At 49.8% G+C, this 26262-nt stretch overlaps 2 protein-coding genes and 1 long non-coding RNA gene across 15 annotated transcripts in view; 2 read left to right on the top strand and 1 right to left on the bottom strand.

Moving 5' to 3' along the window:
* LOC102553281 (uncharacterized) overlaps positions 1–11217 on the top strand; it is a 35476-nt gene extending 24259 nt beyond the window's left edge. The window contains exons 1-4 of one of the 3 annotated variants that reach the window (XR_015684719.1): positions 2562–4638; positions 5541–5696; positions 8580–8666; positions 9653–11217. This is a non-coding gene — a long non-coding RNA (uncharacterized LOC102553281). Of the gene's footprint in view, positions 1–2561; positions 4639–5540; positions 5697–7471; positions 7641–8579; positions 8667–9652 lie in introns of those variants that run through there. The other 2 variants (XR_015684718.1, XR_015684717.1) reach the window with 2 other exon arrangements.
* On the bottom strand, positions 9212–17677 carry Rem1 (RRAD and GEM like GTPase 1). Of its 11 annotated transcripts, none has more exons than XR_015683254.1 (6): positions 17513–17677; positions 16252–16790; positions 15206–15285; positions 11088–11186; positions 10739–10989; positions 9212–9964 (listed from the first exon to the last, which is right to left on the bottom strand). XR_015683254.1 is itself a non-coding variant. In NM_001434435.1 (5 exons), exons 2-5 carry the CDS (start codon positions 16589–16591, stop codon positions 9693–9695), a joined length of 894 nt encoding a protein of 297 aa, NP_001421364.1. In that variant the 5' UTR covers positions 16592–16790; positions 17513–17654; the 3' UTR covers positions 9212–9692. The 11 variants fall into 11 exon arrangements, 3 of the variants coding, with proteins under 3 accessions (NP_001421364.1, NP_001020924.1, XP_087509770.1); XR_015683256.1 differs by having other exon boundaries at positions 17604–17677; XR_015683258.1 differs by lacking the exon at positions 17513–17677 and adding an exon at positions 17029–17228.
* A 3993-nt stretch (positions 17678–21670) lies between these two features.
* Positions 21671–22606, top strand: Defb25 (defensin beta 25). Its single transcript, NM_001037516.2, has 2 exons — positions 21671–21784; positions 22406–22606. Exons 1-2 carry the CDS (start codon positions 21727–21729, stop codon positions 22561–22563), a joined length of 216 nt encoding a protein of 71 aa, NP_001032605.1. The 5' UTR covers positions 21671–21726; the 3' UTR covers positions 22564–22606.
* The last annotated feature ends 3656 nt before the right edge of the window (positions 22607–26262 follow it).

The following is a 26262-nucleotide window of genomic DNA, read 5'->3' as shown; positions in this document are numbered from 1 at the left end:
ATGGTTCTCTTCTTCCACCGTGTGGGTCCTGGGGATTGAAGTCACTTCTTCCTGCTCAGAGGCAGGTTCTTCGCCCGCAGAACCATTTTACCAGACCCCTCAAAACAGCTTGGATGATCAAAATGTGAATGCTTCACTCCTTCTTTAAATGAGGAAAAAGAATACCCTTGGCTGGGAAGGGAGAGGCAAAGATTAAAACAGAGACTGAAGGAACACCCATTCAGAGCCTGCCCCACAGGTGGCCCATACATATACAGCCACCCAATTGGACAAGATGGATGAAGCAAAGAAGTGCAGACCGACAGGAGCCGGATGTAGATCGCTCCTGAGAGACACAGCCAGAATACAGCAAATACAGAGGCGAATGCCAGCAGCAAACCACTGAACTGAGAATAGGTCCCCCGTTGAAGGAATCAGAGAAAGAACTGGAAGAGCTTGAAGGGGCTCGAGACCCCATATGTACAACAATGTCAAGCAACCAGAGCTTCCAGGGACTAAGCCACTACCTAAATACTATACATGGACTGACCCTGGACTCTGACCCCATAGGTAGCAATGAATATCCTAGTAAGAGCACCAGTGGAAGGGGAAGCCCTGGGTCCTGCTAAGACTGAACCCCCAGTGAACTAGACTATGGGGGGAGGGCGGCAATGGGGGGAGGGTTGGGAGGGGGACACCCATAAGGAAGGGGAGGGGGGAGGGGGATGTTTGCCCAGAAACCGGGAAAGGGAATAACACTTGAAATGTATATAAGAAATACTCAAGTTAATAAAAAAAAAAAATAAAAAAAAAACACCAAAAAAACAAAAAAAATAAATTAATTTTATACCCTTCTTTGAGTAAAAAAAAATAAGATTGATTAAAAACATAGACTGATTTTATTTAAAAAAAAAAAAAAACAAAAAAAAAAAAACAGCTTGCTCAGGGACAAACCCGATTAATCCAAGCCAATGATTGGTTCGAAGGTGGTCATGTGACTATGGAAAGCTTAGCTTGCTAGAAGCCTCTGGGAGAGGATCCTGGCTGGTGAAAGGAATGTGTCCAGGAAGCAGCACTCTCAAGTCCCCTGGATAACGTCATGATCATATTTGATATTTGGAGCCGGGGTGGCGGTGTTGGCATCTCAAAGGTAGTCAGCCCAGGTAAGCTGGGACTCAGAGAGGAAAGACAGAAAAAGGAAAGTCTGATAGAAGTGCTCAGTGTTCATAGCAGCACTGTTTGTAATAGCAAAAGAAGTCCAATGGGAAGATGAAGAAAGTCTTGTATGTTTATAAGCTACACAGAGGAATGGTATACAGCTCTAAAAGGTATAAACTGTAGTTAATTATCAATGCAAAGGAATATCACAAATACAATATTGGATATGAAAAGTAATGCTGAAGGATATGGATACATATCTACATATACATATAGATAGATATAGATATATAGATATCGTTTGAATAGTCTAAAAGCATGCTTCCGGAGAGTATATACATGGGAACAGATAGAATGAATCGAACAAAGATATAACTACAAATTACACAGTACTAACCATGAGAAACATCTAAGGAACAATCACTGAGTTCTCATCTGAGAGAGGGAAGAGTCGTCCAGAGGCAGCAGATGACTTCAGGGAAACTACAGCTTCCACACTTAAAAAGGCTAACTAACACACACATGAACTCCCAGTGTATGCCGGCGATCCCAGCAGGGGGAAGGGGACACGGTGCAAAGCCTCACCCCTACTCAAGAAGCTGTCTGCAATTAATAGCTGCTGGAAAAGAGGATAATCAGTTTTCCTCAGTGGAGTGACTGGGGTCAGGCTCCATGTTCAGGGATAGCTAGCCAACACAAACCAGACTCCATGTTCTGTGTGTGTATGTGCTTAGAAATTTTTAAAAATATTTTATTATTTTATGAGTATGAGGGTGCCTACATGTATGTCTGTGTACCACATGCATGCCTGGAAGAGGGCATTGGATCCCCTGGGACTGGAGTGAGTTACTGGTGGTTGTGAGTCACCGTGTGGGTGTGAGGAGTTGAACTTGGGTCCTCTGTAAGAGCAACAAGTGCTCTAACCACTGAGCAGTCCCTCCAGCTCCACCACCCCTCCCCCTTTCTTTTTTCAAGAGAGAGAAAGAGCATGGCATTGGGCAGATAGGGAGAGGTGATCTGGGAGGACTCGGGGTAAGGAAAGAATATAATTAAGACACATTAATGAAATTCTCAATAAATAAATAAAACAAAAAAAAAAAAGAAAGGAAAAAAGAAAACTCCACAGGCCCATCCTTAGTCCAGTCTGATGGAGACAGTGCCTCATCTGAGTCCTCCTCTTCCCAACAGCCTCTAGTTTGTGTCAACTGACAAAAATACTAACCAGCATGATGTCTTTGCTATCCATAAAATTGAATAAGCCTTTCCGTTTTCCCCCATCAGAAAAGGGGGCAAGGGGAAGAAGGGAGGCCAGAGACTCATTTCCCAGAGGAGAGAACTGAGTTCTGAGAGATGAAGGGAATTACCAAGTCGTTCCAAATACTTAGTCATTTCATATTTTTAATTTTAATTTTTTTTCTTTTCTTTTCTTTTTTTTTTCGGAGCTGGGGACCGAACCCAGGGCCTTGCGCTTCCTAGGCAAATGCTCTACCACTGAGCTAAATCCCCAACCCCTTAATTTTTAAAGTATTTATTTATTCATTCATCTTTTTATTTATTTGAGCAGTCTATTTGCATGTATGCCTCCAGGCCAGAAGAAGGCACCAGACCTCATCACAGATGGTTGTGAGCCATCTTGTGGTTGTTTGGATTTGAACTCAGGACCTCTGGAAGAGCAGCCAGTGCTCCCCCCCCCCCCCGGGGGCTGGGGACCGAATGTGCTTCCTAGGTAAGCGCTCTACCACTGAGCCAAATCCCCAACCCCGAAGCCAGTGCTCTTAACCTTGGAGCCATTTCATTTTTATTTTTTGAGACAGGATCTTTTTATGTAGTCCTGGCTGTCCTGGAACTCACTATGTAGAACAAACTCACAGAGATCCTCCTGTCTCTGCCTCCCGGGTGCTATGACTAAGGGTGTGCATTGTGTACCGGGCAACCCCACTTCATTTTGTGAATTGGAATTATCACCTCCGGGAGGAAGGCAGTCTGAGTGAGGCCTGGAAGTGCATGCAGACCAAGCTTCCTAGATGGGATCAAATGTTTTTTCCTAGTTCTAAAGTACTTTCTATAGTCTCATCCGTGAAGCATGGGAATCATACACACACACACACACACACACACACACACACCACACACCACACACACACACACACACCACATACACACACACACCACACACACACACACACACAATCACCCCTTCCCTTGAACTTGGACCGCATGGGAGTGAGAGAAACCACACACTTCGGTGAACCCCAAGCTTCCATCCCATCATGCTGTTATTTTTAACTGAACTCTGAACCGAAGGGGACAGTGCTCGAATTGAGATGGAACTTGTGTGTTTTTTCAAGCTGTTAAAATGGAATGTTCCAGTAGTTCTTGAGACAGAAACCACCATGTGACAAATTCCACCATAATCTCCCCCTTTTGTATATGTTGATTTGTCCGAGGTCGCATAAATGGCCAGAGTCTAGAGACACTTAATCTCCCTGAAGGAGCGGAACAGGAGTTGTTTCTTCCCACATCTCCCTCTCTTTTCCACTCCCAAGCCAGGCGCTTGCACATTTCCACTTCTGCTAGGGGTTCCCTCCATGCCCCAGGCCTTCCTTCACAGCACAGATGAAGATGGGTGAGCCGGTTCCTCTGAGACCCTGAACTTCCCGCTACCCAAGGACAGGAAGCCGTGGATGGAACTTGCTCCCTTTGGGGGCTCCAGGCAGAAGCCTCACGGTTTGGGTGGAGAGCCCCAACTATTCTACTAACTCGCCTCTGTATTCTGAGCAGCGGCTGGGTCGTCTCAGAAGCAGGTGGCCTTCATCTCTCTGGATCGAGCCAGCACAGTGCAGCAAGATGGGGACTCTGCGGAGCCTTGGGGCCCCTGGGGAGACATTCCTCTTCCCAGCCTTTATCATATTTTTCCACAACATTACTCTCCCTTTGAGGTGCAATGGCCCAGCTGGAGGCTGAGGACTTTCAAAGCTGCCTTGTTCTGTGCCCCTCCCCACTCCAGGCAACTAGGTGCAGAGCAAAGACTCCTCTCTCCACGACTTTTCTGGGCTTGGGGTGACAGCCTGCAGTGGGACGTAGATGAGCTCCAGCCACTGTGGGACAAGACTGCTAGTTTGGTTTCTGGTGCTATTTGCTCACTGTGCAACCTCGGCTGGGTTACTGAACCTCTCTGTGCTACAATTTCTCCACCTTAAAACTGGCATGGTGGCCAGGACAAGGACAACGCAAGAAAACCCACAGAATCGACTAACCCGGGCCTACGAGGGCCCCCACACTGAACCACCAACCAAAGAGCATGCCCAGGACCAACCTAGGTCTCTTAGACATATGTTAACATGTGTAGCTTGCTCTTCATATGCGACCTATAATAACTGGAGTAGGGGCTGTTTCTGACTCTGCTGCCTGCCTTTAGACCCCTTTCCCCTAACTGGGCTGCCTTGTCTAGGCTCAATAGGAGAAGAAGCGCCTAGTCCCACTGCAACTTGATATGTCAAGGTGGGTTGATACCCCTGGGAGACCTTCTCTTCGATGAGGAGAAAGGGAGAAGGAATGACAGGAGGGGAGAGGAGGGGGAGGGACTGGGAGGAGTGGGGAGGGGGAAGGGAAGCTGCAATCAGGATGTAAAGTAAATAAACCAATTTTAAAAACTGGCCTGGTGGGGTTGGGGATTTAGCTCAGTGGTAGAGCCCTTGCCTAGGAAGCGCAAGGCCCTGGGTTCGGTCCCCAGCTCCGAAAAAAAGAACCAAAAAAAAAAAAAAAAAAAAAAAAAAAAAACTGGCCTGGTGATGACATCACCAGTTTGGAGGATATAATATTTTTCCTGCTGAAAGCACCTATATCATCGTACCTAGCACATAGCAAAATGTGGGAAAAGTGCTAGTTAGGGTGGAAGTCTGCCACTGACCTGACAACCTTCTGAGGCCCGGTGCATTATGGGGGGCCTCCTTCATTAGCAGACGTTCTCCTTCTCTGATCTTGTCTGAGTCCTAAGCCCCCGCCCTCACCTCCACCTGAGGACTGCCACGTGGTCTCAATTAATTTATAGGATCAATTTCCTTTCTTTGGACAAAGCCTGCTCAGCCAGCATCTGAGAGTCCTAAAAGGCTTCCCCATGCTAACGAGGCATTCTAATCCTAATCCCCCAGCCATTGACCTTTGTCCATCCCGGATGTCCCTACCCTCAGTCCCCCCAAAGCTTTATAAGCCTTCAGTCACCCCAAGTGAAGTTGATCTTCCTACTGACTGCGGGTCCCAGTGTGGTGTAGTCACTCTATTACCCACAAGACTGCCCCCCCCTACCCTCCACTTCCCCACCCCCTGTTCAATGTCTCTCCCCCACTGATCCCCAGGGACCGGAAGACCCACAGCAAAAGTAATACTTTCTGTTATTATCCCAGGATCTTGAACTCGGACCCTCTCCTCTCGCCGTCTTCAGTTTCTTCAGCATCCAGGATGCCTCCTGACAGTGGCTGAGTCCAACTGGCCTTGGGTCTATTTCTCAGGCTCTCTTGGCCTCAGCGTGTTCATCTGTAAAAGAACCTACTGAGGAGGAGGTAGGGACCTCAGAGGGATGAGAAAACAGGTATCAAGGCACAGGGCTGGACCCTGACACACAGAAATACTTCAGAGTTAACTCTCTTGCTTGTTTCTGTGGGGAAGGCCTCTCTAAGTCAGGGTAGGTGGTGCGCCGTGTGGTACACATGCTGTCCCAGCTTTGCCTTACTCATGGACACCTAATGCCTGGACCGGAAGGCCGTTTTACAGGTCCATGAGTATCTGTCTGTAGAGGCCAGCAACTGTCACAGCCGCAGGCGCTGTGCAGGTGACAGAACGGCGTGTAACCTCACCCTAGTGAGCCTCCATTTCTTGGGCTGAGAACGGCAAGTAAACACAGGGACATAAAGATATGCAGATGGGGAAACTGAGGCCTAAGGAAGAGAGAAATTTTCCTAAAGCCTTCCAGTGGCATATCCAGGCAGAGACTTCCAGGCAAATCCTCAGTTTAGACTCACTTCCGCTCAACACTGAACTTCTCCAAGGTCTTAAAATGCAAGAGCGTGCATGTGCAGAGATCTCAGGTACCGGGCCTCAGCAGACCTCCATTCCACATTTTGTTGTTTTGATTTTTCAAGACAGGCTTTCTCTGTGCAGCCCTGGCTGTCCCAGAACTTGCTGTGTAGACCAGGCTGGTCTCCTCCCCAGTGCTGGGATTAAAGGTGTTTGCCACCTGGGCTCACCTTGTAGATTTGAGACAGGGTCTCTCACTGGGACCTACGGCTCACAGAGTAAGCTAAGATGGTGGTCCATGGAGGGTTAGGAATCTGCCTCTCTGCCTCCTCGGTGTCGACGTCACAAACCTGTGCCATGGTATTTAGCTTTGTGCCTGGTCTCTGAGGAACTTGTGTCTTTGAACCTGTGCAGCACCAAGCCATCTCCTCAGCCCTATTTAATATGTCTTTTTTTTTTTAAATAAGCCATTCTTTATTAGTGTTGAGGGCCCGGTGACCTTTACCCATTCCCATTTGCCTCCCTTTTGGAATCCCCAGTCTGCCTGTGGTGAAGGACCAAGACACACACATCCAGCCCCAACCCATATCCTCATGGACTTGAATGCAAGAGAGCGGCTATGGTGTTTCTCCAAGTATCTGGGATCAGGAAGCACAGTACTTTGTGGGGGTGGTGAGGTTCTTTGGGGGTGTGTGGACAAATGAGGTGTGAGAGGTAATCACCTGTCTCCTTGATGTTGGAAGAGAGGAGGGCAGAGGCAGAGGGTTACGGTGTGGTGTGGTCTCCGAAGCCCACAGTACACTCATTTGATATGTCTTGAAACAATTAATCCTCGAATCAGGTTTGGGGCAGGGACTTGCCAAGCATCTTATTTTATAGTGGGGAGGGAAAATGTAGCACAGAGACGAGGAGGAGGGAACAGAGTTCTAATGCCGACCCCTGGCTGCAGGCTCTCGGCTGTCAACATAGCCACACTCGCTATCCTGGCTTCCTTTCCATTCTGAGTGGCTTCTCTTTCTTTGTGGGTGAATTGAGAAGCCCTCCCTGATGACCCCTAATCTCTGTGACTCTCTTACGTGCTTAGTTGTTCTCTAACGGACCTTCCCACCATCCAGGGTGAGCTCCAGGCAGCCAGCAGTGTCTCTCCGGGGCCTGGCTCTCTGCTTTGGCACATAGTAGACCCTCAATAAAACCCGTGGGGCAAGAGCGAAAGGCCCACTGGGAAACTCTGGTCGGCCTCCTCTCTCGGGTCTCGGTCCAGGCAGCTGTTTTCCCCTCCCCCTCCCTCGCACCCGTCCCTCCATCCGGCCTGCATTTTTCCGGGTTTGATATCATTTTTTCCACTCTCCCGGCTGCTGCTGGTGGCCTCTGCCAACTTTCCACAGTTACAGCCTTCCACCCCCATTCTCGACCGCAGGCCGGAGACAACTTCAGGGGCGGGGAGACCCTCCTCCGCTTCCTGGGCATGACTGCTGACCAGTGAGTTGGTGGTGAGCATCGGGGAACTGGGCACCTCAAAGCACGATTTTTCAGTGCCCCATCCTCTGGACTGGGTCACGTGTGATTTCCGTGTAGGGTCCAGGAGTCTGGTGGAGGGCAGCTGGTTGGAGGCACGGGTGTCTGAGGCAGGATGGTCTAAACAGTTTGCATCTTGTTCTCTTCTCCAAGTTGTGACAGTCCCTCCTCCCCCATCCTCCCCGAGATGGAAACTCCTGACCTGACCCCTACACGCAGCTGGGTCCTCAGCCAGGCGGGAAACCTCAGTATGTCCTTCATCCCTCACAGCCAAGGGAGGTCAGAGGAGGGGGCTGGGTCCTGAGGGCCCGGAACTCACTGACTGTGATTCTGGAATATCCTCTGCACGTCTCAGGGCTTCACTTTCCACATTTGGAAAATGAATGCACTGATCTAAATTAGTGTCCATCCCGGGATTAATGGACTGAGTTCCATGGAATCCATGCCCGCCCCCCTTAAATTACATGTAACATCGTGTAAGAAAATTGGTATCCTCCCTTTGTTTTGAGATGGCTACATAGACCTCGCTGGCCTGGAACTTGCTTTATAGACCAGGCTGGTTTTGAAGTTTCGGGGGGGATCCTCCTGCCTCTGCATTCCCTGAAAGTTAGAATTATGGGTATTTATTTAATGTCCACCTCCCTTTCCTGGTAGGCTGGATTGGCCTTGAACTCTAGATTCTTCTGCCTCAACTCCCTGAGTTCTGGGATTATGGGATGCACCCCTATTCCCACCTCCCCCTTAGAATTTTACCCCACTCCCACCCCCTGCAGTGCTAGAATCAAACCTATGACCTCACATGTGTTAGGAAGCTTGACCTTCAGTCATACCTCTACCTCCTGTCACTCTATGTGTCTATAGGTCAGAGGTTACCTGCCTACTGTTTTGTTTTTGTTTTTGTTTTTTCCCCACAGACAAAGCCCCTGACTGGCCTCAAGCTCACCAAATAAGGCAGGCTGCCCAGCCAGAGTTCCAGGGATCCACTAGTTCCTGCCTCCAAGGTACTGAGATTACAGCCCGAGTTTTGCCTGAGTTTTGGGGATGGAACTCGGGACTTCTCCTTAGCTCTTCGTTTACTGAGCTACTCACCCCACCCCCTCCAGAAGAGAAATGTGGCAAGGGGCTCACAGGACCTGGGATCTCAGTGGCTTCACTTAGAACAGCTGTGTGATTACGGGGTCCTGCTTTCCCTCTCTGAACCTCCTTTTTAGAAGCAGCCAGAGGAGGTTAGGGGCCACACTTCGGTGTTGTACAGACAGAACACACATATGCACAGAAATAACAGGGGCTGGGTGTGCAGCTCCACGGTAGAACTTCCTAGCATGTGTGACAGGTTGGTAAGTTGGCATAGCGGGCTGGCATAATCAGCAGCTCTTACAGTGCCAGTCTAGACAGGCAACATTTTGTGGCTCTGGAATCTAAAAAATAAATTAAGGAGGAAATAGCAGGCCACTCAGAACTGTACTGTGAATGTGATCCACAGTGTGTCCGTCTCAAAGCCTTGAGGTAGAAACTAAACGGGGAAGTTGGGAGGAGGGCCTGAGCATATAATTAATTCATTGACTTTATTGATTGTCCAAGACATCTAGGCCAGCAGGCCAAAACAGTCTACAGTCAAGTTAGACGTTTGGGGAGGAGGTGGATGCCTGGAAGAACCCACTGAGAGACATCCACACATCAGACAAGACATCCCAAACTGGCTTATTGTGGTAAATTCTGAGAGTTGGTCACAGCCCAGGGACAAGAAAGCTTTTTTTTTTTTGTCTTTTTTTTTTTTTTAACAAAAAGACACCCATCCTGTAAAAAAGAAAAACAAAAACAGAAAACCTTGTGCCTAGCTAGGGTTTATAGCCCCATAGTCTGTCTATTCATCACTTTGCCAGGCAGGAAGGATCCCCAAAGCCCTAGCTCCTGGCAACGTCCTGGCCATCCTGGCAACAGCAGAGGTCAATCACGAGAACTCTAATGATGCACCTTTTGTCCTTAGTGGCACCACAGTGTCCTATCGCCCCAGAGAGACGCTGGCCTCAGAGCACAGCCAGGTTGTGGCAGGACTTGGAGCGGGCTTTGAGTGCCCGGCGTCGTGCGCTGCGTGCTGTCAGGCGTGCCAGGAAGCGGCGGGCACGCTGGCCCAAGCTGGCCCGCCGTCGAGGTGAAGGTGTCTCCGGGGCCGCATTGTCTTGGCGGCGCAGGCGCAGTTGGCGCACCACACCTTCGAAGAGCTCTGTCACGTTGTGCTGCAGAGTGGCTGAGGTCTCGATGAACTTGCAGTCGAACACCACAGCGCAGGCGCGGCCCTCTGAGGGGACAAAGCCATAGCCAGAAGGCAGAGGTAAAGATGGAAGAGATGTGTTCAGACTCTCAGGAAGCAATTTCCCTGGTGTCTACTTAGTTGAGGTGTCAGGGGACCAAGGGGCAAATCATAGGCTCAGTGTAGGGACGGATACTCAGAAGTATAAAGCTGGGAAGATTTGACCTTGTAAGTAGGGCCATTTTAAGACCCTTATGGGTCCCACTAGAAATATGAAACTTATTAAAATATTCCTCGCCCATTGTAAATATAATTTATACCTAACTTTAAAAGTTTTGGTTTGTAGTTCCTGGCCAACACACTAAGTGTTTCATATAAAGCTTGAATTTACAATCTCCCCAAATTTATGCCGGAGCCACTAACGGCCATTTTCAGCCTTTGAGAGAAGCTGGGAGGCACTGGGTGGGGGTGGGCAGGTCGTCTCTGATTATCAGCTATGGGACTGAAACCGGGGAATTTTAAACAAAGGTCACAAGGCAAGCTGTGGTTCTGGAAATCTGTTCGCCGTCAAGGAGGAATGATTAAATAGGGTTAGAATGATTGAATAGAGACCTGCCTAGACAAAGGGGAGCTGCCAGGCCAGGGCAGACGCTTGGTATGTAGAGGGGAGAGAAGGGGTCTCTAGGGCTTGGGTGCCGATTTGGGAGGTGAGAGAGGACCGGACGGAGAAGTCGTTTCTAGTAGGACAGACTAGGCTGGAGGGCACAGACCTTCTCTGAGGCAAGCACTGGAGGAGGGGCAGTCAGGCTGAAGGAGACTCACCTTCTACAGAGACTTCTCGGCAACGAGCCAGGTCGGCCTTGTTGCCCACCAGGATGATAGGCACATGGGCGGCCTGGTGCGTGCGCCTCAGCTGGATTCGGAGCTCGGAGGCACTCTCAAAGCTGCTGCGATCTGCGATGGAGTACACGATGACATAGGCGCTGCCCGCCTGCAGGCATGACTCCTGGCTCCAGCTTTCATCCTGCGGGGGAGGGACCCCAGGCCCATCCTCAGAGGGTGCCTATCCCTGGCTGGGAAAGAGGCTCTGTTGGTCTAAAGGGCAGAGTAGGAGAGGTTCTACTTGGAATGGTTTTGGTGGACACATTCTATCATAATGCCCCGGGGCTACCTGGGGAAAACCATGGATTCTCTTGAGCCTCAGTTTCTTTCCTCAAAAGGCTGATGGACACTTCCTTATTTCCTTCCCACTGACTGTGGGGGCTCTGTCCTGCAAATAAAGGAATACCTTTGGCTGTTCAGACTCCTCACCTTTCTCTTCCTCCTTCCTCCACCCCATCTTTCTCCTTTTGTTTGTTTGTTTCTTTCTTTCTTTCCGGACAAGATCTCCCATTATATCCCAGAGTGGTTTTAATCTTGAAGCAATTCTCCTGCCTCAGGCCCTGGAGTGTGTGCCCTATCAGGCCTGGCTCATTCAGCTCTATCTAGTGTGTAAGAAGAGGATGGGGCATTGTCTGCAATCCAGAATTAAGGAAAAAAAAAAAAAGGAAGAGAAGAGAGGGTCATTGAATGGGTGAAAGTGTTGGCAGGGAAAGTCTGGGTAACGTTCCTGGATCCCACAGTGGGAGGAGAGAACCAACTCCCAAGGTTGTCCTCTGACCTCACACCCACACAAGGCGAGCCTGCATCTGCACTCACACACAAAACTGATAATAGAATAAAGTGTGTGTGTGTGGAGGGGGAGGGAGATAGAGACAGAGATGGAAACAGAGAGGGAGAGGGAGAGGGAGACGGAGAGGGAGAGGGAGAGGGAACAGAAGAATTCAGGGAGACTTTTCTCAGTATAGTTTTGGATAGCTGAAAGGTCACCTGTGGTGGGTGAGGACACAAGGGGACAGGAATGGAAAGGGACACTTAAGAAGCAGAGCTCTTTCTAGTCATTTTACCAGGGGAAAGGACAGAGGCAGAGTAACAGCCGGCGCTCTGGGAGGGTAGATTTCAGGCCTTTAATGAGGTCTGGTTCCTGTCCTCAAGGCTCATGTTCTGGAAGGCGGGTTATGGGATGGGCTAGAGTCGGGGAGGGCCATGCGGAGGGACTACAAAAGTGGTGGAGGACAGAGAGGTGGCGTGGGGTGTTAGGGGAATTCTGAAGAGTATGGGGGAGTTCCCCAGTGAACCTGTGGGCAGTGTTTGAAAGGAGGAAAGAAGGCTGGCCAGGAGAAGGGAAGAGTCAGTCTTAATGGCTGTGTGTGTGTGTGGGGGGGGGGGGAGGCTGAGTGTGTAGAAAGAGAGGAAGGTGCTAGAAAGTAGGACAGATGAGCAGAGAGGTGTCAGGTCCCTGGTGGGGGAGGGGCGCATGCTCAACAGCTGTATTGATGGTTTCTCAGGCCAAATAACTTTTGAGTAGAATCAGACCTAGAGGAAAGCGCACTGTGTAAAGTGTTTGTCACCTGCCCCTGAGGATCTGAGTTTGATTGAATTTGATTCCTGGAATCCACATTTAAAAAAAAAAACATCAAATATCTACCCCACCCCCACCCCCCAAACCTAGGTGCAGTGGTGAGGTCAGAGGACAACTCTCAGGAATTGATTTTCTCCTTCTACTGTGTGGGGTAAATCTCTGTCAGGCTTGGCAGCAGACACCTTTCCTCAGCTCAGTCATCTTGCAGGCCCCATGCCTGGCTTTTGATTGGTCTGCCTAACTCACTGACTACTCTATGGGGTAGCGTTATACTGCATTCAGAAAGCAATTCTTTCTCATACTGGTCCTTGAGCTCCACGAGGCTAGCACCTTGTCTGTCTCCTTCACCAGGGTCTTCGGCATCCTGGCCCACTGGAGACAGCCAGCGAGTAGACAGTAATGGGGAATTTAGCACAGCCCTGTATCTGGCATGGATTCCGGAGTGACGGCACCTAGGCTTTGACGTAGCCTTTTGTAAATAGTCAGTGACTGTTATCTGAGGTTTATGGAGTTGCTTTAACTGAAGGATCCTCAGAGCCTTTGCATAACTTCGTCCCATACCCGGCAAACCAGGGAGTCTTGTACGGCTGAGAACTGCTTGGGTAATAATTCCTTCAGACAACTCAGAGATCAGAGGCTTTGGTATGCAGAAACTGCCTGGGTAAGCGTGCCCTTTGTGTAACAATGGAAAGGCTTCGAGGAGGTGATTTGGAGTTCAGTCCATCCGAGACTGTTTCACCCTGCTGCTGAGGAAGCCGTAATGCATCCGGAAGTGTCTCTCTTTCTCTGATCAAGCTGCATAACTAAAAACACCAATATAAGACTAGGATGAAGGGTCAGTAGCTCCCAGGGCGGTTGGGGACATAATCCTAGTGTAAGCTGTGGCGTTTGTAGATCTGGGCATGATTTACTTGCCCGGGAGAGCTTTGGACACAGCCCCTCCGAGCATCAGCTTCTTCGCTGACAGAAGGGAAGAAGAGTGGTGGTATAGCTTTACCTGCCCATCATAGTGTGTGTCCATTGGTTTCCATCGTTGGCCTCTGGAGAGGGTGCTCTGAAACCCCGGTTGCTGCTTGGAGATCATCAGTGGGCTCTCTCACACCTTCTTTTGTATTTGTCAAAAAGGAATCAGTCAAGACAGACATGGTGATGCATGCCTATGATTGCAGCACTGGGGAGGCTGAGGCAGGAGGATCAAGAATTTGATGCCAGGGCTGGTGAGATGGCTCGGAGGGTAAAGGTGCCTGCTGCCAAGCCTGAGGACCCAAGTTCGATTCCCAGAATTGGAAGAAGGAGAGAACTGGTTCCATCAGATTGTCTTCTGACTTCTACATGTGCTTGTATCCCCCCCCTCGCCCATACAATAAAAATCTAAAACAGTGGTGGTATAACATGAGGCCCCATCTAAAAGAATACGACGGATCTGTCTACACAGCCCCCTTATTCCCCCTTAGGTTCTATCAGCAGCACTGAACACTGCCCACTTATTATTATTTTTAAAACGGGGTTTCCATACACAGCCCCAGCTGTCATGAAACTCACTATGTAGCCCAGGCTGGCCCCAAACTCACAGAGATCCATCAGCCTCTGCCTGCCCAGGGCTGGATTAAAGGCATGTGCCATCAGGCCTAACACTGTATTCTAAGCTTCCTTTATGGGGCTTAAGTTTAGGAGAAAGGTGACACAACGAGTCACTTCTCCATGTTTCCTGTGCCCACTAGGTGACCTTGTGTCCCTAGCTGTGAATATAATACTTAGCACATGCCAGGCAGGTGCAAGATAGTGGGTTTTGTTGGTTGAACCCCTTTACAGAGAGAATATCTCCACTGAGGTTTTAATTTCTTCCCATCACTTTGAGACAGAATCTCATGTAGCCCAGGCTAGCCTTGAACTCACCATGTAGTCAATGATGGCTTTCAACTTCTGCATCCTTTTGCCTTTAGCTACTGGGATTAAAAGCATGTGCAATCATGGCTAGTCTGTGCAGTCCTGGGGCTCTGACTCAGAGCCTTGTAATTCAGAGCAGGCCAGCATGTACTCTGCTAACTGAGCTGTATTCCCCAGTTCATCTCCAGTTAATTTATCACAGTCCCACACTATGTACGGATATCTGTGTGATGAAAGGAAAGAGGCCCATTGCAGGCCTGTTCTGGAAGGGGACGGGAGGGGGGAGGGGACCCCTGGTTTCCCTTTTCCACTACCTCCCCAGCTGTCACCCCAGACAGTTCCCATGTTCTGCTTAGCTGCAGCTCTCTTTGCATTCTAAGCTGGGCTCATCCTTCACAACTGCGTTGGGGTTTTAAAAGTCAGCCGGCGGCCATGTGGCTAGGGCACAACTTGCGTAGTGTTGAGACACAGAGCTGGCTCTAGGCCCTGGGTTTGATACCCAGAAGTTTTTATAAACTAACAGTAGTAGTTATAAAAGCATCTGATAAGGCAGGAATGCTTGACCCATTTATCAGATGAGAAGACTGAAACTCAGGGTAAGTCTATTAATTGCACAAAGCTAGGAAGGAAAAGGAAGGGGTATGTGTCATCCTTAGGCATTTCAGGGCCAAATGCACTGCTTATTTTTGTTTGTTTGTTTTTCCTGATGTGGGAGTGCTGTGAGGATGAGGAGCATTGGAGAAGTGCATTCTGGGATGTCTGCTGGGAGGGGAATCAGTGAGGGCAGAGCTCAGGGCTACAAGGTTCTTCAGCCTTTAGGAAAACTTTAGGTTTGAAGGGCGCTGAGGCAGGCCCCTGCCCTAGGTCCCGCTCTGGATGCCCCAGAAGGAGACAGGTGTCTAATATTAATTCTAGTGCCCCCTCCCCTAACCAGTGCGTACCAGTTTCTCAGCCTCCCAGGTGTCCATGACCACCAGTGTGGTGTCCTCTCCGTCCACCGACAGCGTTCTCTCATACACACCTGCAGTCAGGAGAGAGAGAGTCAAATGAGTGTGGAGGAGACCACTGGAGACAAGCTTCCCTTCCCTCCCTTTCCTTAGGGGTAGGGAATCCTGTCATTCCTGGTGGTCAAAGCTCTGCCAGGTGTCCATGTGTCACCAGGTGTCCATGTGTCACCAGGTGTCCATGTGTCACCAGCTGTCAGCATAGTACTTGGCACATAGCAGGCAATTGCAAGAAGCTGAGTGACTGTGGGCTGGCGGGGTAGCCTGGGAATCCTCCCCAACCTGCTCTGACTCTCAATTAGTGTGCCTTCAGGCAGATCGTGTTATCTGGGGCCTCAGTCTCCCCACCTATGACACACAGGTGTGCATATGTACATGACTCCCAGGAACGTCAACACTGGAGAACAGGCCAGGCCGGACAGTCTCCGTCTTTGCTCCGTGTTTAGCCACTCCTTCCCTATATACCCTGTATCCTCAAAGCCAGTTCAGCAGAGGTCTATCTTCATGTCATCTGTCCTAGTGCTGTGTGCTAAATGCATGGGGGGGCGAGAGGGGGGAGCAATCCAGAGCTCACAACTGGAGGTCTGGAAGTCTCAGTTTGGGAAGAATGTTAGTTTCGTTGTAGGTCTTGGTGGCTGACAGATGGGAGGGGTGGGGGTTGAGAGTCAGGGGGTCTTGGGGCTGGGAGTTTCTAAGCTGGGGGGAAGCCCATCATTTCTTGGCACCCATAGTTTCTGGTTTTCTCCCCTCGGGACATAGAGATAAATCATGTACCTTTCATCCAGTGTCTCTCCTCTAGGCCCTGTCTAGGCTGTCCTGCACAGCCCTAGGTGAGCACCATTTACTTCGTAGCAAGCATGAAAGGTACCCTTGTAAGATGAACCGTGTGTGACCTGCACATCTGTTCTCTGCAATCCTGTGCCCCTGGTGACAGGCTTTTCTGTCCTGTGACCACAGCCCGACTTGTCCCACAGGGCTCCTACCTCCCAGCTGCTCGTGAAGGTCTCGTTCTTGTTTCTCTGCAAAGAGGCTGGCCAAGCTAGTCTTCCCGACACCGGGGTCTCCAAGAAGCACCACCCGGTAGAGTGCCTCCCAAGAGCCTTCAGAGTCGCTGGATTCAGAGGACCACCCATCCTGGGCAGGGGAGGGTTTCCGAATGGGAGGGTTGAGGGAGGCTGACTGACCCAGTCGGGGATGCTGGGATTGAGCAGGGGGTGCTGTGCACAGGCGGCCAGGCTGGTGGCCCCTGGACGACAGGGGTAGTGGTGTGCTGGCTCGACGTCGCAGAGTGGTCTTTGCTTCCTGCTGGGTGTTAAGAGTCATCCTCTGTGAGGAAATCTCTGGCTTCCCTGGCTCCTTCCTTCCTTCCAAAAGAAGTAGGCTGGGTGGCAGTAAGTCTGTAGCCCGGAGTCCCTTCTTCGGGCCTGATAAACTGTGGAAATAATTTCCTCCAGAGTCCTCTCTGGTTCAACTGGAAATAGACCTTTCAGCTCCTTGGGTTCAGAGATTGCTGGTTTCAGGCCTAGAAGGGGTGAGGGAATAGGCTGTGAACATTCACAGATGCGCACTCAGATGCAGATTCCCAAGGTCTGAGGATGACCCCTTTCCCGGTGACACAGACAGGCAGTGAGGGCTACAGGAAGCTGAAGCATCTATAGTGTACTCATCCTGCCCACCCTGGTCCCCCACCTTCGGTATTTGAGACCCTCCCCACAGAAAGCATCAAACCGGCCCCTTCCCCCTTCCCCACTGGTCTTCACATGTTTAGGGATGGGAGACACCGAGGAGGGTTGAGGTCTCTGGTAAGTTTTATTCCAGCTGCCTGAAATCCCCGGCCGGCCGAGTTTGAAGAGGAACTGCCGGGATGCATTGATGCCCTACAAGGGCGAGGGGTTCCGGGGATCTCCTGGCTGTAACCCGAGTGTTCTGGTGCCATGGGAACGGCGTGCCCGGCCCGCCTCTGCGTGAAAAATTCAGGAGCCGCTGGCGCCATGGTCTCCAGCTGTTGTTGTGTGGGATAGGGGGAGCCACGAGGTACCCGACAACAGGTTTGGTGACAGAAAAGGGTGCGGGGAGGAGAACCCAGAGGGGAGCCCAGTGGGTTCGGAACTCAAGTGCCCTTGGAACTTTCTCGACTCGCGTTCCTGGATGTGAGTCCCGAGTTCTGGGACACGCGCAGGGGGTGATGGTGGTAAGGGTCCCTTGTGCCAGGCTCTCCCACCCGTGTCCCCCATCCCCACCTACCCCTGCTCCGGACACGGGTTCGAGGCCTCCGGTCCTCGGACCACACTGCATGCAAGGGTCCGGAGAACTCCGCCAGAACAGGCAAGTTTACCTTGACACGCGGAGGCTCCGAGTCCCCGCTGCCCCAGCTGCTGGGTACTCCTCTGTCCCCCGGCCGCAGCACGTAGCCCCTCCGGCCCGGCCCGCCCGTTTCAACGCCACCCCGCCCCGTGCGGCCCCGCCCTGTCAAGGCAGCCCGGGTCCCCGCCCTGTAGACCTCCGCCTTCAGTCCTCCCCGTGAGGTGGGGGGTGGCTATGTAGGAATGGGGTGCTGGAGAGGGAGTTTATTCTTGGGTCTGGATGTCCCTCTGTGTCCGCCTCAGTTCCCCCCACTTACGGGGCACATCAACTTCAGCCCTGGACGGAAGAAGCCTCTGGGGGAACTTAGTGTTCAGAGTCACAGGTTCCACCTTCCAAGGGAGGCGACTCCGCAGGACTGGGCTCTGGGCTAAGGAATCTGCGTTTTAAACAAACGCCCAAGTGATGTAGATAACTCGCAGAACACACTCCGAGAAAGCTCTGGGTAGAGGGTTAATTTTGGAAAAGGGCTTGGAGGAAGCAAGAACCTATACAGTCTGTAGTAAAGAGTTTGGAATGTCTGATTCTGATATCATTAATTCACTCTTCATCCATTTGCTTATGATTAGAAGGGACTAAGGTATCTGTCCTTTGGTTTACCGTCCCCTTTAAAAAATTAACACTTAAAACAAAACAATTATTTGTTGGGGGGAGAGGGAAGAGCGTGCCGTGCCTTAGCACCTGATGCAGAGGACAACTTGTACAAGATGCTTCTCTCTCTCTACCCTATGGGTTTGAGGGATGGAACTCAGGTTGTCCGGCTTGGCAGGGAGTGCCTTTGTCTGCCGAGCCAACCCACTGGCTCTGTCTACCAGTTATCCATCATTTAAACATTTGAAGGCATGTGGGAGCAGGAACGATACTGATCTGGGTAAAGGAGAATGAAACTGGCGGCAAGGCCAGGATTCAAGCTCTCTGAGCAGGGAGCCCCTTTAGCTCTTGAGAGGTTAAAGTGTATATGCATGGTGGTGGTAGAGACCTGGAGGCCGGGCAGTACCTGTGGGTGGGACTCCCAGTCATGCCTGAGGGGCTCCAGTTTTGGAACAGATCCAAGCAGCAAGAAAAGCTGCCTCAGCCCCCACAGGGCTTGGGACAATAGCAACCCTGCTCTGGTCTGACTTCCTTCCGCAGCCTGGAGATCAGGCTGTGCTCAGAGTTTAAGAAGACTGCAGAACGATGGCTTCCAGGTGTGCCTTGCCTTGGGTGACCCCATTTTACAAAGCAACAGTTGGCTTCATTTTGACTGGACATGCAGAGTTGCATGTGGACTCTAACGCCCGTCCAGCACCACCCGTGAGGCAGACACCAACAGACAACTTAGTCCTGTGAGGGAAAAAGCATCCTCCATTAGTGCATCAAATCAGACTGGGACCATATAAACTCATGTATGAGAATTGCAGCAGAAAAACAGACAGGGGGATTTACAGAACGCCAGGTCATTAAAGGGCACAGCACCCTCACCTGAACCCCACAAAAAGGACAAGAGATGTAGCTATGGCAACATCCCCAAAGACCTGTCATGTGACAACCTGCTGTGTGTGTCAAAGGACCAATAGCTCCCAGCAGAGTCTCCATTGTTTGACTGGGGTGCTTGAATTACTATTCATTCATCCACTGTCCATCTACCTGCCTGCCTCTCTGATTCACAACTCAGCCCTGTGTCTGGGCTCTGTGGGCCCGTAGCAGCTCTCTACTTGTATGGTTAATATCTTGTCGAACCTCTGGCAGTGACGTCTCTGGTCCAGTAGTCTGCCTTCTGCCTGCAGGAATATCCCTTCAACTCTGTGGCTGCTTTAACCCTTTGTTGAAGCTATTCTATAACACTCACACTCACACACACTCACACACACACTCACACAGATACATACCTGTATAGACAGATACATGCATAAAACTGTAAAAAGTGTAATATTAGTAATTAAGATCAGAATAAAAGAATCTGAGATTGCCAAGGGCCAATTACAAAATCAGGACTGCTGGAAATGGACATAGCTTGTGAATTTATTGTTTTTCAGTAAATTCTGGCACTGGGAAAAACACACAAATGTGATCACGCTTTTAACGTGTAGCTTGGCTGTCCCAGTCTCCCTGTCCTACCTGTAGTATGAGCTGTGCTGAACACATGCTTTCCACTCTTTGAGACTGTGGTGACCTGGTTTCCAGCACTATTTCTGTGACTCAGTCACTGTGTGACCTTGGACATATTGACTCCCCTCTTTGGGTTTCAGTTTCCTGGTTTAAAACTGTAATTTGCCAGATGTGATGTACATCTGATTTCCAACCCTTGAGAGTTGAGGAAGGAGGACTGTGAATTCCAGGCCAGCCTAACTGTATACCCTGACCTTGTCTTAACAGGAGGTAACCTTGCTAAAACATACAATCAACTGAAAGGCTTTTGTCTATGACATAAAAGTGTGAACTTGGCAGTTAAGACCTCAGGGTCGTAGAGTGCTTACCTAGGAAGCGCAAGGCCCTGGGTTCGGTCCCCAGCTCCGAAAAAAAGAACCAAAAAAAAAAAAAAAAAAAAAAAAGAAAAGAAAAGAAAAGAAAAGAGAAGAAAAAAGACCTCAGGGTCTGCAGTTGTTTCACAGTCTTCTAAGTAGGTCTCGAGGCTGTGACCTGCCCTCTCAAGCCCATTCTGCTCCTTCTGTCCGGGCTACCCTTTCCTACTCAGCTTTCATGATGTAACTTAGACGCTTACGTGCTAGATACCAGGCTAAGCTCTGTGCATGTTACCTTGGTGGCTCGGCTGGTCTGTAGCAGCGCCTTAGAAATGCCTGAGAGAGTCCCACAGCTCTTCGATTGAGACATTTGGGGCAGGCCTGTTGAGTTTGCATTTCTCTCAGGTAGGAGTACGAGTTTGCTGCTCCAGGGACCACATTTTGAGAACTTTACTTCATTCAGTGCTCCGAAGGTAGTTACTACTTTCTGTAAGGAATGTGTTCTTCCATTTTCAGTGTGGGCCTAGGGGTTGGAAAGATGTCTCAGCTGCTGCTCTTGCAAAGGACCCAGGTCTGGCTCCCAGAACCCACATGGTGGTTCATAGCCATCCCTAACTCCAGTTTCAGATCCATTTCCCATTTGGACTTCTGTAAGCATCATACATACTCCTGGTGCATGCACACATGTAGACGAAACATAAAAAAGTGAGTAAATCTAATGAAAATTAAAAAAATAATTTTAAAAGGGGGTTGGGGATTTAGCTCAGTGGTAGAGCGCTTGCCTAGGAAGCGCAAGGCCCTGGGTTCGGTCCCCAGCTCCGAAAAAAAAGAACGAAAAAAAAAATAATTTTAAAAAAGGAAAAGGGCACTTTCCTTCATTTTGTAGATGGCAGCCTGGGTCTCTTCATACTTAGGTGACTTATTTAAGGTCTTGCAGAGATCAGGGGGTGGGTTGGTCACTTCTGTCATTGTTGCGACAAAATACCTGACAAAAGTGACTTAAGGGAGGAAGGGTTCTTGGCTCACAGTCTGAGGGTGCACAGTCCATCAGGGTAGGCACTGGAGTGTGAGGCAGCTGGGGAAAGAGGGAGGGAGGAAGGGAGGGAGGGAGGGAGAGGGAGGAAGGGACGGAAGGATAGTGGTGGTCAGCTCACTTTCTCTTTTTTTAATCCAGTCCAGGATGATCCTGGCCCTGGAGTGGTTGCCTACTTTTAGGGTGTGTCCTCCCACCTCCATTAACCCAGCCTAGACACTTACAGACATGCCTAAATGTTAACCTCCTAGGTGATTGCTGGATGCTGTTGGGTCGACAATCAGTATTGACCATCACATGGGAAGATGCTAGGTAGAAGTGGGCCTTTCTCAAGTGTTTTCTTACTCTCTCAGGCTGGGAAGAGTCGTCCATGTTCTCCCAGTCTCTCTGTCCTTCTGTCATGAGCCCCAGAGCCTTGCACAGCCACTGGAGGATTCGGCTGACTAGTCCATGCAGAGGTAGCCGTGAGAGCTGAACAGTCTTGGGACCACGTGGCCTCACCCTCCCACCTGGGCTTGCTGCCCATGACTCTGCAGCCCATAAAAGCTGGGTATGCAGCAAGACTGTATGCTGGGCTCCTCTCCTGATTTCTTCCAGGCAACCTCCCTAGGAGCTTGGTGGCCATGGCAAAGTGGATTCTGCTCATTGTGGCTCTCCTGGTCTTGGGTCATGTGCCATCAGGTAATCACTCGTGTGTGTGTGTGTGTGTGTGTGTGTGTGTGTGTGTGTGAGAGAGAGAGAGAGAGAGAGAGAGAGAGAGCAAGCAACCGAGAGAGAGAGACAGACAGACAGACTGACTGACTGACAATGATTTCCTTAAGGGATTATTAACCTCTGAGAGCTTCCATTTCTCCCCACTTGTACAACAGGGATTGCAACAATACCATGTGCAATCATACAGTGTTGTTAAGAAAAGTGTTAAGGGGGTTGGGGATTTAGCTCAGTGGTAAGAGCGCTTGCCTAGGAAGCGCAAGGCCCTGGGTTCGGTCCCCAGCTCCGAAAAAACAAAAACAAAAACAAAAAAAAAAAAAAAGAAAAGAAAAGAAAAGAAAAGTGTGTGCCTGATGGGTGGATTTACTTGGACAGTAAATTATTCTCTTAACTATCGGTCTAACCTGTAACATATGGGCTCGCCTAGAACGAGATCTGTAACCTCCATTATCATCCATGCTCTCATTCATGACTTGTGGGCTAACAAACGACCAGAGAGCTGACCTACGTAATCTGTAGTCCAACTTGTGACCAGTGGTCTAACCTGTGACCCACAGGCCTCTCTGTGATCTGTGGTCTTCTTCCACACAGGGAGCACTGAATTCAAACGGTGCTGGAATGGCCAGGGGGCCTGCCGGACTTACTGCACAAGGCAAGAGAAATTCATCCACCTGTGTCCGGATGCTTCTCTGTGCTGCCTGTCCTATTCTCTCAAGGCTTCACCCCACTCAAGGGCTGGAGGTGTGTAGCTTGTTCTAGAGTTGCTGCCACCGCTCTCCAATAAAGTTCATGCTCTCTCTGTGTTCTGCTTGCATGATCGAGTTCATTTCCTGATAGGGAAGGAGGATGAAGTCAAAGATGTGGGAGTGATGGTTGGAGGAACAGGTGCTGGGGGGAGTGAGATTAATGATCACTCTGAATGTTCCGGGCTTGACTAACTCCAGAAAGATGATCCATCCTCCTGAAATCTTCCTCGGGATCCTCATCCACAAAGCAGGGATTGGATGGGTAGAACTTTGCAGAAAGAACGTCAAAAGCAAGGTAGAGCTCGTGATAAATTAATAAATGTTAATGATAACACGGTCAACAACACGCATCTGCCACCCAGGACACGATGGTTAGCTTGGCTTGAAAGGCAAGGTAACTTGGCTGCGAGGGGAAAGGTTACACTGGCAATGCTATTACTGATACATCTTGGCGCCATGTTATTGATAAGAGCTTTTTTTTTTTCTTCATCTCCTACCTGGTATTCACGAGTCTGCCTAGGTAAATGGGGCCCTAAGAACTTGATTAGACAGTTTTCTTACGAGTAGGAAGACACACAGAGGAAGGCCTGTCTCTTCCGGGATGAGGGCCAATGATGCAGGAAGGTGGGGGAAACGACCCCAGCAGAATGAGACAGGCACATAGGGAGGCACGGGGTTCAATTCCTGTCTGCCTTTTAGACTGTGTTAGGTGGAAAAACAGGAAGCTCACCTTTCAGGGAACCCTCCTCGTTATAAAGGAAATCTGGAGGGGTGGGGATGTGGTTTTGTTTTGGAGTGCTTGTCTAGTGTACGTGCAGATTTATGTACAAGCAACAGGAAACACACACACACACACACACACACACACACGAAGATTTCAGGCCCCATGTCCTGTTCAGAGAAGGCATGGGGGAATGACTGGTAGGGAGTATGTTGGTAATTCAAACCATAATAGTCACAGCTCTTAACGACACAGCACCGGGATGTAATAGTATGGGCAATGCGACGCATTCTCTGGAAACTTCTTGGCTGGCTTCTGCTTGCATCCGCTGTGCCACCTTACTGTCTCACGGTCACTTTCAGTTTAAGAGGCTTGGAAAAGAAGAATTCTGCCTTTCAGCTCCTGAGGACACCTGAGCTTGTGAGAAAGGGGGTTAGGGAGCTCCCCTGTCTGCCTTCTTCTCTCTGGGGTTGAGTCCACAGACAGAAAGGAACGTAAAGGGCAGAGACTCTAGTTCATTTTTCCTGAGATTTCAGAGACAGGAGCTGTTCTGGGTGGTGGTGGCCCAATGGTGTGTGTGTGGGGGCGTGAATTCCATGAGTGGATTGATAGTGATCAGATAGGTGAAGTTTGTGTCAGTGAAGAAACTGGTGTGACAGAGGGGCAGTGTTGGAGGACACCTGGCCTGAGAGTGTGAAACCTTTAGTTTCTGGCTCTTTAGGATTTGCAGATACAAACCAAGGCAGCTGGAGAGGAAGACAGACAGACCCACGGAGCTCAGGGACAATACTCCATTGCCGAATAACTTCTGTCTCAAAGTGAGCTGTGTGGAGGTTGGTGTCCTGGCTTCCCGCCCTGTTTCTGTGTGGTCTACATGGGGGAACTGAAGGTTAGCAAGTTGTTAAAGGCACACCAGGGTGGGCGGAAGGGCTACACAGGAACACTGACAACTAACTCCAGCAGGTCAGCTGAGCCACAGGAGTGACGACGAGGTGGCATTAGCTTGGGACAGCCATGAAGAGGGAGAAGGAGATCAAGCCATCCACACCTTAGTGGACTCCAACCAGCCAGTCTTTCCCATCGCCTGCCATATATAGGTAAGCAGTAGGAAGAGAGGAGGACTCTAGAAAACTGAGCTCTCATTCCGACTAAACTTTCTGGTATAGGAAACCCCAAAGTGACACTGTGGTGAGTCGAGATGTCAACTTACCATGATGTAGATTCAACTTGGAAGAGACTCTCAACGACAAATTATCTAGAGCTATCTAGACTGGCTGTAGGCATGTCTGTGCAGGATTACCTTGCCTATTAATTGAGCTAAGAGACATTATTTTATGGCCTGGACCCTGAACTCTTTAAGTTTGGAGAAAACTAGGAGGAGACGTGCACATAAGCAGACAGTGTGGATGTATCGGTCTCTGCCCTTGACTGCAGATCTGATGGGAGCAGCTGCTTGAGTCCCTGCCCCGCTCAGCAATGGGCTGTAACCTAGAGCTGTAAGCCAGACAAACCCTTCCTTCCCCAAGCTGCTTCCCTACGTGGGAGTATTTGTCACAGCGACAGAAACGACACTAGAAACAGATGCTTACTCATGGGCTAGGCTGGACCAAACTAAATTTAGTCTGGTGCCCTGAGTGCATTGCCCCAGTGTTTCAGAAAGAATAGAGTAGCCAATGCTCCAAGCGCAGCCTCAGATGTCACACTCGTGGCTTTGGGACTTTGCTGTGAAGTTGGTGATGACTTCTAAGAGTGGGGGTAGGAGAGACTCAAGTTCTCACCCCAGCTATGCCATGGGAATCAGGCTGTGGGACCCAGAGCCAGTCACTTTTTGAGCCTGATTGTCAGGTTTCTTTGTTGTCAGGTGGAAATCACCACAGCCTATAATGGGGTAGCTGGTGGAGGATGGGGGGGGTCAGAGAGGGTGGCTCAGCACCTTTGAACGGGCCCAGTAATACAAGTCACTGTGATCTGTCGTTGTTTCTGAGCAAGAGGCATGCTCTGGCTACCTTCTCAAAATAGTTTTATCGCTGGAAAACCTCCGGAATAGTACGAAGAGTTTCCATGGTTTCCTCAGACACTGACTGTGTTGAATAGTTTTATGTCAGCTTGACACAAGCTAGAGTCTTCTGAGAGGAGGGAGCCTCAATTGAGAAAATGCCTCCGTAAGTTCAGAGTGTAGGCAAACTTGTAGGCATTTTCTTAACAAGTGCTGGATCGGGGAGGGCCCAGCCTGTTGTGGGTGGTGTCAGGCTTGGGCTGGTGGTCCTGGATTCTATAAGAAAGCAGGCTGAGCAAGCCTTGAGGAGTAAATCAGCAAGCATCACTCCTCCATGGCCTCTGCATCAGCTCCTGCCTCCAGGTTCCTTCCCCGACTTCCTTCAGTGATGAACCACAATGTGGATGTTTAAGCCAAAGAATCCCTCTCCTCTACAACTTGTTCGTGTATCATTTCAGCAATAAAAAAATCCCAAGACAAGTTGTTACCAGAAGTCAGGTTTTGCTGTGATAGTCCTGACATGTTGTGAGGAGGATTGTGGAAGGACTTTGGAACTTTGGGCTAGAAAAGTCATGGAGTATTGAGACCTCAGTGGGATGGCCTGTAAGATCTTGGATAATAAGAATCTTGAGGGGCTGGAGAGATGGCTCAGCGGTTAAGAGCACTGACTGCTCTTCCAGAGGTCCTGAGTTCAAATCCCAGCAGCCACATGGTGGCTCACAACCACCCTCAACCATGTAATCTGATGCCTTCTTCAGACACACCAGTGTACAGTGTACTCATATATAAAATGGATAAATAAGTCTTTTAAAAAAAGAGGGCATGACTGGAAATTCATATTAAAAAAGAATCTTGCGAGCAGTGCATAGGAAGGAAATGGCTGTGAAGTTTCAGAGGGAAGCAGATGGCTCTGTTCCGCTGGGGCTGAAAAAATTGGCTATGATCAACAAGAAACCAAAATCACTAAAGTAAATCTTTTACTTCC

The sequence above is a fragment of the Rattus norvegicus genome, chromosome 3 (assembly GCF_021556685.1).
Source record: "Rattus norvegicus strain SHRSP/BbbUtx chromosome 3, alternate assembly SHRSP_T2T, whole genome shotgun sequence".
NCBI lineage: Eukaryota > Metazoa > Chordata > Mammalia > Rodentia > Muridae > Rattus > Rattus norvegicus.
The sequence above is the reverse complement of the archived record's forward strand: the minus strand, read 5'-3'. Positions and strand labels throughout refer to the sequence as shown.